The sequence below is a fragment of the Buteo buteo genome, chromosome 15 (genome assembly GCF_964188355.1).
Source record: "Buteo buteo chromosome 15, bButBut1.hap1.1, whole genome shotgun sequence".
Classification (NCBI taxonomy): Eukaryota; Metazoa; Chordata; class Aves; order Accipitriformes; family Accipitridae; genus Buteo; species Buteo buteo.
The window spans coordinates 29644217-29657739 of NC_134185.1; the positions used below are offsets into that span (position 1 = coordinate 29644217).

General features: G+C 43.9%; 1 protein-coding gene across 1 annotated transcript in view; it reads left to right on the forward strand.

The window, feature by feature from the left end:
- Positions 1–1237: 1237 nt before the first annotated feature.
- Positions 1238–13523, forward strand: part of TPD52L1 (TPD52 like 1) — a 60120-nt gene continuing 47834 nt past the window's right edge. The window contains exon 1 of the mRNA XM_075046401.1: positions 1238–1282. Within this exon, the coding sequence (XP_074902502.1) occupies positions 1264–1282 (19 nt within the window). The 5' untranslated portion in view covers positions 1238–1263. The remainder of the gene's footprint in view (positions 1283–13523) is intronic.

Here is a 13523-nt window from a genome sequence, read left to right on the forward strand (position 1 = left end):
TGTCCTGGAAGGGCATTCGGTAGTATCATATACACAAATTAGATACAGTGTCTGGCAGACGAATGCACGGACCATCAGCCATGGTGAATGCAGCATTGCTAAAACAAGTATTCCGGACCCTTCCACAAGTGAAGTTAACACGGACAGGTAATGAAGTGTGGAAGTTACGTTGGCCTGAGCAAAACCTAAAGTAAATCTGCACCGCCCTGTGAACTATGATTCGTCACCCCAGCTTCCAGCGAACAGTAGAATACAGACCTATGTACTGGGAGAAAATTCATTTTCACCTAAACAGCAAAATATACACGAAGGCACAGGCACTGTCGGTATTGCTTTGAAGGTACTCCCATGCTCCTACCGTAGGAGGTGCTACCTGAAACCCACCGGTACTCAAGTAAGCCAAATTCTTGTTCGCTGCTGGCACCAGACGACTTCACCGTGCTGCTGTTACACACACCGGGTACTCCTGCTTGCTCGCACCCGCCGGTGCCCAGGGCTCCTCGCCTCCCGTGGGGAGAAGCCCCCGGTGCCTTCCCTCAGGGCAGGGGGCAGCCGTGGCCTGGGCCGTGGTGCAGGGAAGATGGCGAAGAAGAAGGGCGCAGCCGAGGAAAATGGGGTGCCGTCCAGGGCCAGCTCCAGAGCCGAGGGGTCGGCCCGGGGAAGGGGTCAGGGGCTGTGGGAGAGGATCGTCGAGGCGCGGTTTGTCCTGTGGGGAGGTCACACTTCCGACCTTTGCTCCTTTTGACCCTTAAGCTGGAAGCTTTGCTGGTACTCTTGCCTCCGAGTCCAATATTTAAGGTTAGATTTTGACACTAAAAGGACCAGGAGACCGCGCAGCCAGCCAGCAGGCAGGGGAAGGGCGCTAACCCAACCGCCACGAGGAGGGTGCTCAGCCCGCCCGGGGGAGGCCCGTCTCCCCGAGGGTGAAAGCGGAGCAGGTCGAGCCGCTCTCTGCCCCCTCGCCGGGCTCCTCTTCGCCGCCGTCGTCACCGCGGGGTCCCCGCCGCCCCTCACCAGCGCCGGCCCCGCCGCTGAGGCGAAGCCGGCCCCGCCGCTGAGGCGAGGGCGGCCCCAGGTGAGCGGCGCTGCCCGCGCCTGGCCGGCAGGTGGCGCCGTCGTTCCCCGCCCGCCTGCCGCGGCGCGGCGCGGGGGAAGGGAGCGGCCGCGGCAGCGGCAGCCTCAGCCTGGCGCCGGCGGTCCGCGCCGCCACAGCCCCGGGTCTGCGCCGGGCGGCAGAGCTTCCCCCCGCCCCGACCCCGCGCCATGGAGCCGCAGGCACAGGGTGAGTCTCGTCCCGTCCGTCGCCAAGGGGTTGCCGCTTCCCCGCCTCGGGAAGGGCCGAGCCCGCGCGGTGGACGGTGCCCCGCGGGTGGAGAGAGCCTGAGGGAGAGCCGCGCACCCGGGGAACCGCCCGCGCCCCCTCCGGCGAGGGCGGGGGGCGGCGAGAGGGGCGCGGGTTGGGGTACCCCGCTGGCGGTCGCGGCCACGGGCTCCACCGGGGATCGCGGCGTGGCCCGGCCCGGCCCGCGGAGCGTCCTCGCCGTGCGCGCCCCGTCCTCTTCCATCCCGACCCGGGCTGCCTTCGTCTCTCCTTATTTTACCACACGGTTGGGACGGTGACGCCCGTTTTCTCCTTCTGCTGGTTCTGAGCGTTTCCCGGTCAGGTAGCTGGAGGACAACTTGGCGTGAAGTTCAGTCTCGGGGAGGGGGTGGTGGGCTGTTGGAAGTGGTTTTCCGTGGAGCGTCCCGCCCGGCAGAGCCGCGGCCGGCCGTCCCCTCACGTTCCCGCCTCTGGCTCCGGCGGGGAATGGTCGCCTTTCTCTCGGGGTGCCCGGGGAGCCCACCGCCGGGCTTGCACAGAGCCCTCCCCTGGGGACAGCTTCAGGGTCGGGGGCGCTAAAGCCTTCCCGCAGCTCTGCAAACACGGCCCTGGGTGATTTAAGGCGAGCGTTTGCTGTTGCAGCAGTTTACGGTTAAGCTAGCTGTTCGTATCTCCCCCGGGGTAAAGTTAATCAGCCTCCAAAGAACAGCGGAGACTTCTCGTGCAAGGTTGAGGTGATGTTTGAGTCAGCCTCAGGTATTCAGCGTACGCGGATCTTGCTCACCTTTACGGTCTCGCTTCTCTTTTCTGAAGGACCTTATGACTTTGCCACACTTGTCCTTAAGCCAGCAGTACTAAGCAGGTGGTACAAATATTTCTGCGAAAGCAGAATGTTTAGAAACCATTTTATGTCATCTGTAATATAGGGAGATGAAGTAAGGGGGAGACATATGCTCGTTGAAATTAACTGGCAAAACAGCCTTCCAGAATAGTTAAAAACTGTCTTAAACAAATATACACATAAAAGAGGCGAATGTTGATTGCAGATACGGTTGTACGTAAAGGAGTACAGTGGGAGACTTGAGCTCGTGATGCTTGTGAAGGAGAAAGCCTTTCTGGCAAAAGCGTGGTATGTGTGCTATCCTAATGGATACCCGGCTGAAGCTGATGGGCAAAATAGATCTGTGGCTCACTTTCTGGGGTTTTTAAAGTGAATATTAAGATCACAGTGCAAGACTGTTACTTAAACTAATTTTCCAAATACATCTGTACAGATACTACCCTGGGAGCTCCTGCTTTTTAAACAGGAGCTTCATATGGTGAAGGATCTGTTCATTTATTGTTTTGTAGAACTGATGGAAAACAGTATCTGATTCTAATTAGCGAGATAGTGGTATATGTGCATGTGAGTTTTTTTACCTTCCCTGACTAGTAAGTTGAGTAAATATGTTCTTAGTACGTGTTAAAAATTCAAACCAATAAATGTGTTTTGCTAATGTATGTTTTGGTCAGCAACTCTGTTACTGGCACAGGTCTTTAATAAATGCTTCTTCTGGATGAATATCTATTGGCTAGTGAGAGAATATAAAAACATTTTGTATTGCTTAATTTTATCTAATTAGGGATTTTTAGCCCTTCATTTTTCTGCATGCAATGCAGGAGCTCAGGAGCTTTTTCTTTTGTTGTTGTTTTTTTTTGTTTTTTTGTAAACTTGTTGACAGACAAATATGGGACTTTTCAAGGCTATACTCAATTCTTAAGTCACTTTTTTCTTCTATTTCTCACCTGTGTGCTTTATTTCTACAGTTTCTCAGAACAGTCTCACGTAACTTAAAAAAAAAATCTATCTTTGATACAGTAGCAGTACAAGCTAAGATTTTTGTGGTAGGTATTTGCATGCCAGCAAACCTTTATTCCAAAATGTCCCTCTCTCTTTCTAGACTTAATTCAGTGCATGCTACTGCAGTTCTGGAGCCTTGCTGGCAAAAAGAATTTAACCTATATGTGTCTAATGCAGTTGAATTCAGTGAAGTACATCTAAGCACTGGTCTTCAATCCTACACTGCAATTTGCAGAGCATAGTTATAGGAGGTTAGTAACAAAACAGTAGCAATTTACTTGGAAAAAACCCCACCACTTCAAGTATCTGCTTAAGCAGCAGGAGAAATGGGTACACATTTTAATGAGTTTATGAATTGCTTCTAAGGAACCTCTAGATGCCCACAGAGAAATGAATCCCAAACTGTTTTGTTGCAGTGTGCTCTGCTGGGGGTTTCAATTCCAATTGAAAAGACAAGTAAAAGCTATAAATTTGAAAGCACTGTCAAATTTCTCATATTTAACACTTTAAAGATTTTCTTCAAAAGGACTTTTCTACATAAAATGGCACAAACCACGCAATTATATTGTCCTGAAGGGAGGCTCTGCCTGAGTAGATCAATTTCATGTTCAAGAAATAGACACATGAAAGTATGAAATGTAGATTTCTTCAGAGCAGGAAAATAATTTTTGTCAGCATTTTTACACAGCAGCATGAATCAACCTTATAAATCTTAATGCAACTGTGGACAAAAAACAAAGTGTTATTACGTGTAACCGTGTCAAGGTACCGCACAGAGGTCACAGCTAAGATCAGGAGTTTCTGTGTTGTTCAAGGGATGATGTAACATTTGTCCATGCCCCAAAGAGTGTGAAAGTTAAATGCTCTGATATTTATCTTAAAGCAGTAGAGAGAGTTCATGGACTGAAATGGAATTAGTGTTATACTTAAGTATATTGAATGTCTTGCAGCATTCATGCTAACTAGATGAGACAGTCTACCAGACAGAGAGTAATAGTAATTAATGTTAAAATTATTTCCTAAAGAAATAACCGTATGTTCCCTGTAAACAAATTGATGTGTGTAATGAAAATCATAAATTGTACTTTACATAAATTGTATCTTTAAGCCTCTGGGTGCTTTTATCTTTGATCACTTTTTCCTCATAATGGTCCCAGAGCTAGCTGATCCTGGCAACTCAAGTGCTAAAAATTCCCTAAGGGCGTATTTGTTTTCCTTCCTATGGCTGTCAGTCATTTTTAAAGTGAAAAGTTTGGAAGTCTGAAGAACAATGTTTCTCCCTGAAAGACAGGAAAATTAGAACTGTGTATTTGCCTCTCATGATACTCATTCTGCTCCAGGTCCAGATTAACTAACTATCCTGCGTAGCCCTGCTTTCTAGTTTAAAACTGTGAATGTCCTCTAAGAATGACAGTACTACGGATGTCTTCATCTGTCTCTCACCTGAGAATCCCATGTGACTTTTAACACTGGAGCTTTGCTTTTAATATGTCTCTCTCCTTTTGCAATTAATCCTCCCCTTTTTCTTCTATCCAGCTATAATCGTACCTCCTTCTTTCTCTGTCGTATCCTGTCTTGATTCTTACCCTGATAAAGCTTTGTCATGCTCTTTGGTTCTGCTCTTTGCCCTCTTACTTACCCAGGTAGCTCACCCAGCTTCTTGTACTTCTAGCCTCTGAAAGGGTTTTTGAGGCATCTCCCTGTCCTAGCAGTTCTTCTTATGGCCATTCCTGACAGATGTTCTCTGCTAGTTGTGCACTGTAGCCATAATAGCTTGCCGTGGCTATGCATCCACCTGTAAAGTATGGTAGTGAGAGCTGTAGTTAGTTCAGATGTTGGGCAACTCCTCCTTGAGGGCTGTGTCTCGCAGGCCTGCAGCACTGCTCTGCTTTACTGTGTGCAGCTGACGTGCTCCACCTGTGATCCTCAGGCCAGTCGCATCTGGCACGTGAGGTTACAGAGCAGAGAGGCAGCACCTGGGCACGTGCCATTTGGCTGGAGCTTATGATCGGAAGAAAATCATTAGAAGTCACAGCATTAGCCCAGTGGCCCTCTCCCTGCCCTGGTGGCACCTGTCATCTCACAGTCAGGTGGTCTGAGGTCTCCCATGGTGGGAGGCAGTGGTGAGGAGGTCTTGTGTTACCTGTGGTATGGAGTACAAGACTCGCCAAAACAGGGCATTGGTAGCTTGGTCAGCATTCTCGCTCCCTCTTTCTCCTCAGTAGCTACTTATGTGGTTACTAATACAGGTATGAATCTGGATAGAGAGTGAGTCTCACAGTGGGAAGGTGGGGATAAGGACCATACAGAGATGTTGCTTCACCGCACCAGCAGTGCTGTGGTATCACACCAAAGCACAGTCTTGCTGGAGAGGGCAGCATCTTCCCCAGCCTCATGTTTGGGGTTGGTGGCTTTACCAAGGAGTACTGACTGTTTTGTTCTGTGTTCACCTTTCCTCTAAGGGCAGAGCAAAACTAGTGGCTTGGGACTGATTTAGTGAAACTGGTCTATGAGAAGAAAATCCCTCTACTCAGGTAAGCACATCAGCACACAGGTTGGTCAGTGTTGATACACGTGATAAAATGGGAAGGATGAGGCAAGGGGAACCTTAGTTTTCTTGTCCAGCAGCAGCTGCTAGTTCCTTCCATTGTGAGAAGTGCATTCACATTCCCCACCTATCTTTGCAAGGAAAGTGCCTGGCCATACGTGCTTCTGAGGCTTCAAGATTCACTCTAACGCTGGCGTTGTGCTGTCTCCTTACGGCCCTCTGGAGCTCACCATGGCCCTGCTACGGAAAGCAGGAGATTGGACTTTGCAAAGGGTCAGGAGAATATTGGGGTACTTGAACCAGCCAGCGATAACCTGCATATTTGACTGCATGATGGAAGTCTCAGCTGCTGTATTAATAAGATCACATGAAGATGAGGTCAAGTGAAAATGGTAGGGTTGTAATTTATAATAGGATTCTTAAATATTTAACAAGAGTGCACAGAGCTGGAGATAATTGCTCTTTCATCCTTTTTAGACTAAAAGGAGGGAAAATATATGCGTGGAAGGAGTTATTTGGTATATTGGATTTTAAGCAAATAAATGTCTGAAATCTAATGCAGTGCTTCTGTTTTACCCTTTTGAACCTGTACTTTTTTCAGCTTTATGACAGGATGTCACAGGATGAAATTCAGTTTGCTGAGGCTGAGAAAATTTGAGTGGTTTCATGCTACAGATAAGAACCGAGAATAAAATACAGTGGGATTTGGAAAAGAAATATAAAAGAGGAAATCCTCTAAAATCTAGGGCCAGTCTTATGAGGCATTGTAACTTTGCCAGTTTTACAACCATCAAGATAGAAAAAGGCAGAACATGCAAACCCACATACATCAAACCCTAAAACGTGTTTAAATTCTTGCTCTATTTTTTCTCCTGTGTCTTCTTATGTTCACAGGCCTGCAGGTATGAGTCCTACTGTGAAGCAGCACAAGTATAGTCTGAGTCTGCTCTCTGTCAGTGTTCTCCAGGGCACTAGTGGAAAGACAAGTCTGCTGATGCTGTTCTGATGTGCCTCACTGACTTGTGCAGTACAGTACAGAAACACGTGGAAATTCTGAGGTGCTTTGCTTAGGCCATGTGCTGCTTGAAGGCCAAGGATGTAGCACAAGCTTGGCAGAAGATTGCAGAGGGGTTGAAGTATGTTCTATGCGGTGGTAATTAGAAATTTAGATATTGTTTAGTAGCTTGTTTTAGCGTAATCCTGGAATTAGGGTTTAGAAAGACGGTGGTCAGCCTTTGTTTCAGAAAGTGTTTCAAGGGTAAAATTAGATCTTTCTTATAATCAGAAAATACCTCTTGGGGTAATACGTAAGTATGAGATCTGGGCAGGCTAGTTTTGTCTGGTTTTATTTGTATCTCATACAAGTACGTGTGTGTATCCTGTGGCCAGATACAATAGCTTCTACCATTTAGCCTGTTGTCCACCTAACAGGCTTTCAGATGCTTAGGAACGATGTAGTCAGGGATCCAGTTCTTGGTCAATTTTTATATCTTTGCATTTCTAGTTACTGAAGGAGAATCCAGGGAGTTTGGAGAAGCTGGTAGATTCCTCAAAATGCAAACTCAAGATTAGCGCTTAGTATAACACAGGAACTAGGGCTTTAGTGGTGCTTTTGGCAGAGAGAGATATAAAACTACACTCTGAAAACATTTTTGATATTCATGCAAGCATGAAGTGCCTATAGATAAATTGTTGGTTTTCCCAGTAAAAAGTGTTTGCACAAAATATTTTTGTAGCAGGCAGTGCAGTTCATTTTCATGTACTTTCTTGCTGAAAGGACTACTTTTGTTTGTTGGTCAGTGAAGTTATTTGCTTTCCCAGGCCCCAAGGGACCAGATCCTCCCCAAACTATTTCTTCCTCTTTTGAGAACCATTCTTTATGTTTTTTTCTTTCCATTTGTACAGTCTGATTTCTGACTGGGTTTTGCTTTAATTTGTGAAATACCCTTCCTCTTTAGCCATCCAAATATATAACTTGTCTTTATTTAGTACCTGTGCCACACTTTAAAGTTGTATTTAATAATTGCCTAATAATTAAAGTTACTTATTTATAAATTGTAAGTAAAGTATGGAAAGCATGATTAAAAACTATATGTGGTATGGATTTAAAACGCTGTATGATTTATATTCTGTAAATATTTATAAATGGTGGCTGAAGGGAGCTGATGCTTTCAATGTTTGCCTCTTCAGTAAACAGGTTTTTCTGTGTTTATCTGTTTGTTCAGGTGTTCTCTTTTCACCAGTTTCCTCACCAAGGAATTGCCTTGCCACCTGGGTGGAGCTAAGGTGGTGCAGGTTTGTGGTTACGAGAAGGTTGCTCATAATCATCTTAAACTTTTAAAATACTTGTGCATTTTCCTTGGAATAATTGTTTTCATTGTGCTTTAGGTGAATTTAGTAGTAAGTTGTCATGCTGATGTTGGCCCAGGCATTTTAGTTGCTTATCTAATTCCTCTTTCTATGTTTCATACTTCAATTAACATGTTCTTAACTCCACTGAGTAGATCACAGATAGGTCACTTTAGGAAATGCTGACAGATTTTTAGAGAATGATGCGGCGTGAATGTGTTTAATAGAGTATCTTCTGAAGGCATCAAATGCTTTATGTTCTTTCTCTGCTGGGTTGTTGCATGCTAAATTTTCATTAAAAAGTGATCAGAGATAGTTGTATTTAAACACAACCGGATTTTCCTTAGAGACAAGTAAAATGTATGTACATTACAGAGTTAGAGGGGCAATTATGCCGGGAACAGAAGATTATCTTCTTCTCAAAGTACTTTAATAGGCAGATGGCAGCTATTAACTTATTATTGTGGGAGGAAGGAATCAAAGTCATAATCAAGGAGAATGATGTTTGCGATGTAATTAAACTATCTAACCAGTGCTGTACACTGTTATGTGCATATGAAGCCATGTGGTCTTGCAAGAGTAAATCCTTCATTTGTGTTGTGGGTCAGATGGTGCGGAAGCTTTGGTAGCAAAGAAGAGATGATGGTGAAGAAAGAACAATTACTTGAACAGCCTGACTAATAAAAAAAAAAAAAAGAAGGCTGCTGAATAATGTCATTCATATAAACTGAATCACAATGTGGTTTAGAGGATTTAAATAAGATCTTTCAGAGTTAAATAACAGATTTTGTCAGGAACTGGAAGTCAAATACTACAGGTAGAGGAAAAAATATGTCTCCCCTTGTGGCTTTAAATTGCTTCAAAAAATAGAGAAGCATAGACAGTGAGCAATATAGCTGGTGTCTGCATTAAGCACAAGGAGTAAAGAAGAATATGTAAGGATAATAGTTTGTACCCATTTGAGAGATGTTCAAAGACAAGAAATAGATTTAGACCTAGATCCAGAATTAGAAAGCTGCTTGGTTGTGTCCAGGTCTGCACAGAAATGTGGAGCATGAACACGTCCTGAAAGGGGAGCAGCAGTATTCTAGTCATAGTTGTGTGCTGCACATGGGAGTCAAAAACAGGAGAAGGGTAAGAGAGAATGAGATTTTAACAAGTTGAAGAGGGATGAAGATGTGTATGGAAGTCGTTAGCAGAGATACATTGGAATACTGGTTTATTTCAGAAAAGTAGGTTGTGTTATGTCCATCCTGCAACAACATCCTCAGAAAAATCTTAGGTAAGGTAGTAGAAGAGCTAAGAGAAGACAAGGACTGTCTTGTATCCTCTTCTGAGACCCTCTTAAGGCACTGAAGTTACAATAGGCATGATGACAGGCTGGGTGATCTGTATGGAGTAGGGTGGAGGTTTGAGTGTTGTTCTTGCCACTGAGTGTGATCTAATGGAACCTTTGAGGGTGTAACAACTCGTGCAACGTGCCTAAACCTCTTCCTTCTCCTACCAAACTTCCTTCTCCTGCCAGCCAGAGCAGGTGTCAGAGAAGCTGACCCCCTGTGGTTCAGGGCTTATCTTCAAGGAGGAAGAAACACACTCTGTGATGGCTGCCATTTTGGCTGGTATATGAAGGTAAATTAGGGACCTTAAAGACTGAGACCGTACAGTGTGGCTGGAAGTGCCAGTCTCTGTCTCCTGGTCTGATAAATAGCTTCCCCTCCTGCGATACGGTCATTTGTGTAACTCGGGCCAACTGCAGAGGCATGCCTCCTGTCTTCAAACCCTACCCAACAGAAGGAAAGGCCAAGAAACCTGTTTCTATGGGAACTTCACAGATATCTAGGGCCCTAAACCCCAGATGTCTCCACCCACAGCCTCACTAAGCAAACACATTTCTTTGTAATGGCATGCTACAGACCACTGAGTGGGCAAAGCCGCGAAATTAACGGTGCCAAAAACTCTGAAGGCCTTAACATGGAGCTTAACATTAAGAACAGAATAATAACTCATTTCACAGTTCAGGGTGCTGGCAAAAAAACCTGGAGGAAAAACAAATGAAACCTTGGATTGAACGGGCCCAGCTTGATGGTGCTATTCTGATTGAGAAGTATTTTGTGTGGCCTGTGTCCAGAGAATTAGTGTCACACTAACTCCAAATTCCAGGTTTATCAGAGCAACCCACCGCAGCAATGACTGCCTAGCTACAAGCAAGTGCATTTCCAAGAAATGAGGTGGCATAAATTAGAGCTGCTTTTCAATATATTTGGAGTATTTGTTTTAACAAATAAAAATTTGTTTTATCTTAAATGAAGGGCCTGTGCAAGGGAATACATGGCCTTTGTTTCTGGTAAAATGGATTTGTTTTCAAATAATATTCATATAAATGAGCTTTATTTTTAGTGGCTTTAAATGGGGATGCAATTGTGGTGCAGGTAGATGACCAAGAGTAGGTCAAGTTTGTTCAGGGAAGCCTAGAGGAAGTCTACACTGTTAGATGACCCCCCTTAGGAAGGCAAAAGTGCACTGGTGCAAAGTAGCTAGTCTTAATTATGAAGGGGTGAAGAGGTACTGCAAACTGAAGCAGGTGGTGCTTAAAAAATGGGGGGGGGGGAGGACACAAGACATGTCTGCACCTAGGACCATGTTGATTCACTGCTTCCTCTTGGTGGCTCTTCCATAGTCTAACATAAACACTTAAGAAAAACTCTGGGGACGGGAACTGTGCCTTTATCCCAATTTAGTGAGTGATTTATTGTTGCTAATTTATAATTATGATTCTGCCTACAATGCTTAGTCACAGATCGTGGACATTTTGTGCTAAGCAGTATGCAAAAAGGCAGTCCTGGTCCTTAAAAACTGTAATCTTTACTCTCCCAATGTGAGAGATTGAGCACATATAGGGGCGGATAATTTGTCCCTTCTCTCTCAGCATTCCTAAATGTGTATTTTAGTATATATAACAATGCTGAGACATCTAATCTATTAAAGCAATAGGAATAATGAATTTGAGCTGGAAGAGAATAAAGAATCTGTCGTGTACCCAGTTACAATTGCTTCCTGTGTATTTTCCCTAGTAAGTTTATGGGATCAAAAGTGACACATCTGCCTTACATGTTGTAATAGCTGTATGGGGGTGTGGGGAAAGCAAGCAACCTGCTGGCGCTCATTTTTAAATTAGACTTATAAAGATCTTGTTAGTTATGTGTTTTGTGATGTAAAGGATACAAATTATAGCTACATGAAGAATTTATTTTTTAATTAAAAAATATAATTTTAGCACTTCTTGCAGCACAGATACTTTGTTGGAAGTTAATTGAGGAGGCTTGTGAGTTCAATTATACTGCAGTTAAATTGCTATCTAGTGATACTCTTTTGCACCTGGCTTTAGAAAACTATGATAAACTGATACTTTTTTAGGAGAGAAAGGTTATTAAATCCTGCCATTAAGTTTCAGTGATTTTGATTCAGTGAAGCAGATGTGTGAGCTTAATTATACAATTGATGGGATCACAGTCACTTCTACCAGCTGAGGATGGGACCCAAGGTGCCTGTCTATTCTGAGATTAGAAAAATGTACCTTAGTGTATTTTTAGCCTGAAAGGGTGGGTTTAAGAAATGTGACTGACAACTTCTACCTCTGACTGCCAGCATTTCCATGTCATAGCTCTTATCTTCCCCTACATTGCTTTTTCTTTAGTCTGATTACATATGCGTTATTCCTTCATTTGTTTTATGCAGTCCGTTAGTTTCTAGAGTACCTTATTTGTAGAGAACAAGTCTCTTTTGTGACTCAGTGTCATCCACTTTCTCATTCCCCATTATTCCATCGTGACTTCATCTCCCCCCCGCCCTGTTCTGCCTAAAGAAAGAAAAAGAGATGATAACCCTTCCACTTGTGGCATCTTTTTCTTACCCTTGACCTCACAGAAAGTTGTGCAGAATGATCAATAGAGTGCACAGTAAGTGGTACAATACCGTCATTCCTTTCAGTATTGACATAATAGAAAGAAGCATCTGCTGTCTTTAAACTGTTACATTTCACAACAATTGCTTTGTATTTCCATAGCTACAGCTTAGAAAGCAATGTCACCCTTGTCTTCCCCAGGCAGGCAGGATTATTATTTTGTACAAAGAGAGCTAGCTGTTGGATAAAATGCATAAGATCATGCTTTGCATTTCTGGACGTTTCAGATAATTATTTTGTTTGGAAGATCAGTTCTCAGGTTGAAGCTTGGTTTTACCACGATAGCTATTCTCACTTTTATCCATTGCACTTCTGTCTTTGGGATGGTTATCAAACTCCTTACCAATGTGTGTGGCTTCTCCGTGCAGTGGTTGAGCTGTGGAGTCTGTTTTCTGGCAGTAATTTGTGTATAGATTGTCCCTTTTCCCTGGCACAGATTGGCAGCTGTGTCAATGGCTTCTGGAGGAAAAACAACAGAGAGAGATCCTCAATGTATGATTAATTTCTTTTTACTTTACTAAAACAGAGAAAAGAATTATCACACTACGACTGGCTGTTTATCCAGGAGCTTCAAATAAAAGCGTTCCTTTGTTTGGAAACCTGCCAATCTATCTCATAGCTATGGATAGATTTATTAATGCCAGCTTTTGCAGGGGTGAAGAGATGGAGTGGAAAGCCTTAGTAAGGTCTGTAATGAGCTGCTCCGGGACAACTGGAGACATTTATTCTTAGATGGTAGACTACATCCTAGAGCTCTCGAACACCCAAAAGCTGTACTCCCTCCCTCTCCTTGACACCACCCCTAACCCAAAGCCCAGTGGAGAGAGGAAGTGAAGACACTTGCCCATCCATATCTCTCTTCCACGGAGCATACTCAGAGAAAAAGGAAGATTGAGCCCCCATGGTTGCAGGAAGTTTTGTTTAATGTTTATGCTTTTGATCTACATGCCCCATGCGTGTTGACTTCTTCCTTCTCTGAACCAAGGTGAGCCCAGCCTCTGGGTTTATTCTCCAATCATAGCTTTAAAATCAACCTTCCTTCTATTCTGAGTTCTAAGCCCTCTTGGAGGGAGGCAGGCTGTATGGTAATGGTTAGGCTCAAGCAGTTCACAGTCAAGACTTGTCCACAGTTAGAGCCAAACACAGAAGGGAAGATCTTCCTTCAAGTAGTTTGTTTTCTAGGCAAATTAAATGAAAGCATATTTCCCTGTTTAGATCCTCCCATAATAACTTCAGAGTGGAAAAAATGGTACTGGAAATCCTTGCAATTTTAATAGTTTTTCTGATCAATTTAGTTATTTACTGTACATGCTTCTAGTCTCCCCTTTTCCCCCTTAATCTCTATATGTGGCATTAAGAATACACTATAAAGAAGATCAAAGACACTAATGCAATGTCTGGACAGTTCCTTTTTTCTACTTACCATTTCATCCCTTTGAAGACTTAATTGCAATTTAAATTTGTAAACAAGTGTTTTCCAATTTTAAGTAAGAAACAGTTGTTC